This window comes from Gambusia affinis, linkage group LG07 (genome assembly GCF_019740435.1).
Source record: "Gambusia affinis linkage group LG07, SWU_Gaff_1.0, whole genome shotgun sequence".
In the NCBI taxonomy this organism is placed as follows: domain Eukaryota; kingdom Metazoa; phylum Chordata; class Actinopteri; order Cyprinodontiformes; family Poeciliidae; genus Gambusia; species Gambusia affinis.
The window spans coordinates 13030139-13036138 of NC_057874.1; the positions used below are offsets into that span (position 1 = coordinate 13030139).

General features: G+C 38.0%; 1 protein-coding gene across 2 annotated transcripts in view; it reads right to left on the reverse strand.

The window, feature by feature from the left end:
- Positions 1 to 6000, reverse strand: part of LOC122834483 (low-density lipoprotein receptor-related protein 1-like) — a 109790-nt gene that overhangs the window by 69327 nt on the left and 34463 nt on the right. For both annotated transcript variants that reach the window (XM_044122967.1, XM_044122966.1), the window contains exon 3: positions 3817 to 3954. In XM_044122967.1, coding sequence (XP_043978902.1) covers positions 3817 to 3954 — 138 coding nt within the window. The remainder of the gene's footprint in view (positions 1 to 3816; positions 3955 to 6000) is intronic.

The window sequence follows — 6000 nt, forward strand, 5'->3', positions numbered from 1 at the left end:
CCAAATACTGCATCCAAGCAATTATTTGTAATTCCTGCACTGTGACAATGTTTGCAATTTTATATATCGTGAGGTTCTGCCCTAAATTAATTGTACAGGAGAGAAAGAGTGAATGAAGCCTTCAAATATTAGATGTAAAAAGAGAAATCACTGACTTTATGCAAAGGCTGACAGAATGCAAAGCACAGATCAGGTTTCCTTATGAAACCTAAACATAGGTTTGATACAGAAACCTCATAAAGGTTTCTATATGAGGAACCACCTCATATAGAAACCGAAGGCGGTTTTTAACAGTGACATGCGCATCCTGTGATGTGTAAAGAGGACACACTGACTCATAGTCAAACAACCAGAGTTATGTCAAACCCACTTGAGATCCACCAGTCACAAGTGAATCACTTTGCCCAGGAATACTGGCCGACTGTTATTCAGACAAAAACAACACCCTATCTCGAGGCCGAGAAGGGATCAAAAGCCTCCTCTTCACACCGTCCAGCTACCAACGTAGGAATTCCTCACTTTCACTGCCGACTTGAACCTTTAATGCTCAGCAAAACGCTCAGTTAACCCACAAAAACCACCTGCTTTCTTCTTCTGGTGCAAATTCATATTATATCCACAGCTCTTCATCTACTCAATGTGGGAGTGTGTACCACCTGACTTGCACCTCACAGCCACTGAAATGCTAATTTACTAAATACAAGAGGAATACGCAGGTCTGCCCACTGCACTCCTGAGGCCTGCTGGGAAAACCACCGTTCAAATTACAGACAGGCCCGGGATTTTCCAAAACAAGTCTGAGCAACGGAGACAGTTTTAGAAAACCACAAGGGGAAACAATGTAAACAGCCCTCTCTGACACATAATGCAGAGTGTTTATTTTGGAGCAACGGAAACTACATGCTATTTTGGTTTAAAATCCTTCTTATCAAGCAGATGACCAGCAACAAAATACTGGTATTATCATTCCCTCAAAATCTTCTAATCTGTTTTGTGTTCATAGAAATCCTAGAGCTCCACCTCTTCTGCTTCTCATGTCTCCATGAATGTTGGCATATCAAGAAAGCCTTTGTAAGCTGTAGAAATTAACTTCATTCTTTAAACATCACGTCCTGTCACACAATGAACTGAGTGCCACTTATGATGATACAATCATTTGTACACAGTGCAGGTATTTGGGGTAAAGGGTGTGGCAGTGGGTGAAATAAAGAGCACGAAAATGGATGTTTTTGAGTTAAAAACGTTTTAAAGTTGACATGAAGTTTGAAAATATCACTTGATAGTTATGTTTTATTGAAAGATTGGAAGATTAACACCTGAACACCAACTGCAAAGTCTTAAAAATGCAAACATTTTAAAAAGACTTAAATAAATAAGCAATGCTTAGCCTGGTGGGGGCACAAGTAAAGCCTGGTGGCCCGCCAGGCTTATTATACACTGGGGGAAACCCTGAAAATGGATAAATGGATAAACAATTTTCTTTTTGATACCAACAATTTCCTAGTATTTGCTCATCAATTAAAATAATCACACATAAACAAGGAACATATTTATTAATAATCACTTCAAAATCTATTTTCTCATATTTGCTTAGCTTTAAAAAAAAACTTGGGGCAGGATTAGATAAGTGTTCACTTACAGCCACTCCTTTTTGGAAAAGGAATTGATAAATAACGAACAGAGGGGATGTTTTGAGAATTAATTTACTTAACCTTTTTGTTTGGCTGATTCAACTTGTTGTCTTGCCATTTGGCTGTTTCATTATTTCTGAAGAGCCCAAAATAATAAAAATAAAAAATAAAGAAATCTCAAAGCAAAATAAAATAACAAAAACCAAACTAGAGAAAAGGGTAAGAAAAAAAATCATAATATTATACAAGCTGATGTTTGGTTTAATTTTAGTAAAGTTTTTGGTCTTTCCCTAAAGCTGAAGGAAAGAGTTTTCGCTATATGAATTTGGGGTTAGCCAAACATTGTTTCCGAAGTTAAAAGTGTGAGAGAAGAAGAGAAAACAAGAAGGGATTCAGAGAAGTAAAAGCTCTGGTCTGTCAGCATCTCAGCCCAGAACAGTGGATTAGAGTAAAATCACATTTTGAGGACCAGATCTTATTGTCTGACCTCTCAGTGACCCGCAAAGGGGCTCTGTGGCTCTCAATGTTCTTTTTTCCAGTTCAGCTGGTGAACTTTCAGCACACAGCATTTATCCAGTCTGAAGATATTTCTGTATCTGAGGTACTTTTCCCCCATTCTGGATGAGTCCAGGGCTGAATTGTACACAAAGAAAACCCCTCTTCAAGAAAGTCACTGGGTGATGTTGAGCACAGAGGCCTGAAGGGACAGGAACAACAATCTTTGCAGGAATTTGCAAGGAATTCAATGAATATAGCAAAGCATAGAGTTCGAGTACATACGCTTTCTGCAGCAAAATTAGATAGGGTAGGCCAGGCCTTGTCTCAAATGGTTGGGCAGAACTATTTGATTGATTCTTTTTAATGAATAAGAAAAAAGTCATGCTTTTAATATTTTTACTGCATCTTCTTTAACCAGTAGAAAGAGCAAGGAATGTAAAACAAACCATCTCAGCTGATAAAGATTATTTTCAGACTTGAAGCAGCCTCCCCCACTCAAAGTTTTCCACATGTAATCTCTCAGTAGAAGACATGTTTGCATTTTAGAGTGGGACACATGAATAGATAAACTTATGACAAATCATGAATTCATTATGGATTTTCTCAAATGCTTCCCTGACTTCTAAATAAGCCAAATACAGTTGTTCACTTTAAAAGACATTTTGAAGGGTATTAAGCTAAGCAGACATCTTTTGGTCATGACAGCAAAGCTGTTAATAATTAGCAAAGCTAAAAATAATATATTTTTTTCTAAAAAAAACCCAACAACAACATTTTCTGAAGATTCAGAAAGTTATTTACCCAAATCAAACTTCAAACAAACTTTAGTAGAAATAACTGAACGGAAAAGTTTCTGATGTGTTCAATTACATAATTTTTATCACTACATAACTAGAAAATATGGCCATATATCTGCTGCATGACAGTCACTGGAAGAATCCTCCATGTTGAAGTGAGCAAATCTTCATTGGTGCAGATTGAGCATCTGCATAAAGTAGCAACAGTTTTAGCTGGAGTTCAAATCGAAGCTTGTTATAGTATCAAAAGCAGGCTGAAGAATAATTTACTTAAACCCACTTGATTATGATACTAAAGGGCGCGACAGACGTTGCATAGTGGTGGGCTATGCAATTAATTATTATTTTTGTTTAAATAGTTTATTTTAGTGTGGACAGGCCCTAGCTCAAAAATACTGCCATAGATGTTTAAAAATTAATGCAAGACTGGCGCAGATTTCTGAAAACATTTTCTACATCCGCTGATTTGTTATGTAATCCGGGATTATTTCTGGTTGTTAACCTTTAATTCATATAACATAATAATGAAAGCTTTACTTCTGCTCCCTGAGATTTCATGCATAATGCGTTTATATCAGCTCTTTTTCATATTTTGTTTCTCATTTGTTTTGACTTCTGTCAGCAATTGCTTTAAAAAGACATGACATTGCTTGGAGTCATCATAAACAGGTTCTCAATTTCAAGTTTCAGAACAGCGACTTCCCCAATTTGTGCAGAACGAATAAAATGGCACAACTTTGTTCCACGCTGACAACGTCCAACATTCACAGCAGTCTCAACATGTACCATTATGCAGTCTTTAACACAGACCTTGTAATGTTAATCCAGTGTTTCAAATGCATGGTTTGCATTTGAAAATGCTTACAGCTTGGTGATGAACATGGCATTACCTCTGCAGTGAGGTCCCTCATCCCAGCCGTCGGTGCAGTCTGAGACGCCGTTGCACAGTTTGCTCATGTGGATGCACAGCTCTGTCCCCCCACACTGGAACTCGTTGGGTGGGCAGCGTGAAACCGTGCTGTGTGGACCTGAGAGAACATGGCAACAAAAGCAATCAGCAAACAGGGACGAAGGGAGCTGCTGAGTTGCATTATGTGAAAAACAACTGAACAAAACCTGGCAAGTTAAGTATTCATTTCTTGGCAATAGAGTGAAGTTTATAAAAATAAATAAAAAAAACAAAACTGTTTTTAATCTTTTTTGTTATTATTGAGCCAAAACTACGTGATGTATGTTTTGATGTGAATCAATGTGTCTTGCCAATAAAATGCTGTGAATCCCTTAAAGTGTCTACATGAAGCCCTTTTTACTCCTTCAGTCTTTCTTTATGCTGGAGCTGTGGCTCTGCGAATCAGGCGGCACATTTGTCAGAGTGAATGAACAGAAAATATTTCTTTGATCTCAAATCAACACATCAGTGTACCTTTCATCTAAAATTTTGTTTTGTGTTTTTCTATGCTTCCATTTACTTTTTTTTTCTCAGAGATAAAACCAAACAACACGCTCCAAAACAGCACAGGAAGACACAAAGGATATCAGCACACAGCTCTATTTTCCATGAAAACCTAAATGAGTTACAATTTAAGAAATGATCAGTTGCATTGTGTTATTTTCTATAACATTTTGTATTTATCCATCTGGATTTGTGTGTCTGCGTGCTCATGTGCACCGCTCTGCATTGTCATTCAAGGCCAGATTGTTATTGGTGAAGAAGATGATTGCATAAGGGAAAAAAGCAAAATGACACCATCCTGTTTTAAAAGAAAAACACACAGAGAAGGAATTTAAAAAGGCATGCAGAACTCCTTTACCAATCCCACAGATCAGGCATAACATCATAACCACCTGCCTAATATTATGTTGGCTCCTCTTTTGCTTCTACAACAATCCTGACCTGACCAGGCCTGGACTCAACAGGACGGCTGAAGGTGTGCTAGATATCTGAAACCAAGACCAGGAAAACCATCACGAGTGCATCCTGGTGCCTTTTGTTCCCTACGTAGATGATTCACAAACACACACACACGCCTACACGAACACACACACTCCCATCCACATATCGTGAACACAAACAGGAATAATTAGACCATGCTCCTCTACTCATTCTGATAGTTACGAACTTGGACCAGCCTTCGCTCCCCACAAACATCAGGGAGCCTTGGTCACTCATGATGCTGCCAATATACTTCCTCCAACCGTCTTCCACTGTATCTACCACAAAACACACAAAAGGCCAAGAGGAACTTGGGTTTAAAAAAGAACCTGGAGCAGATTTCCAAGTAGAGGTTACTTGGTCAGCGGTTTTGATGTGCCTTCAATGCTTCAACATTCCTTTCAGAATTGACTTTTTTTTAATACTCTTTTTGAAGTTGATTTCAATGTGTATTTACAGATCTAGTTTTTCTTTCAATGGCAAATATCAACCAGTCTTTTGGTTGCTCCTTGGTCATACTGACTCAAAGTTGGTTCACTATGTGATGTGTAGGGGCAACAATGACCAAAGAGGCAAACTGACCATGACCCATTATAGATTTAGACTACAAATAATGAAAATAAAGAACTTATTTCTCCAAATTACGTATTGTATTTAATTGGTTAATCCAATCACACGACTCCACATAGCAACCAATAAAGCAAGAGATCTTCAGCAGAATATTGATCCCTTATTTGATCCCTTTCTGATATCTATTTACCACCAAACATAAAGCAGCAGCGCAGGTGAAAGGAATTTGATTCCTGACTGAGACTCTGGGCGGTATTGATTATGAGATCCTGTGTATCATGATCCATCTAACTGAGAATCTGATCAATAGCGTTCTCCGTTTGCCTTCTGGTGTTGCATCTGACTTCAGGCCGCATCACATGCATCATTTCAACACCTTTGTCTGCTTTGTCTACGATCTATAAGGAATTATTGAAGTCAGACTTAAATGAAATATTCTGTTCCATTTTTAAATTCTCTCTTTTGACTTAATTTATGAAACATGCAAATTGTTCCTGCTGAGTGACAACTCAGCCTTTTGGCAAAGCAGGTGAAGGAAAACTTTTGATTGAGAAAGTCACACCAAGAACCG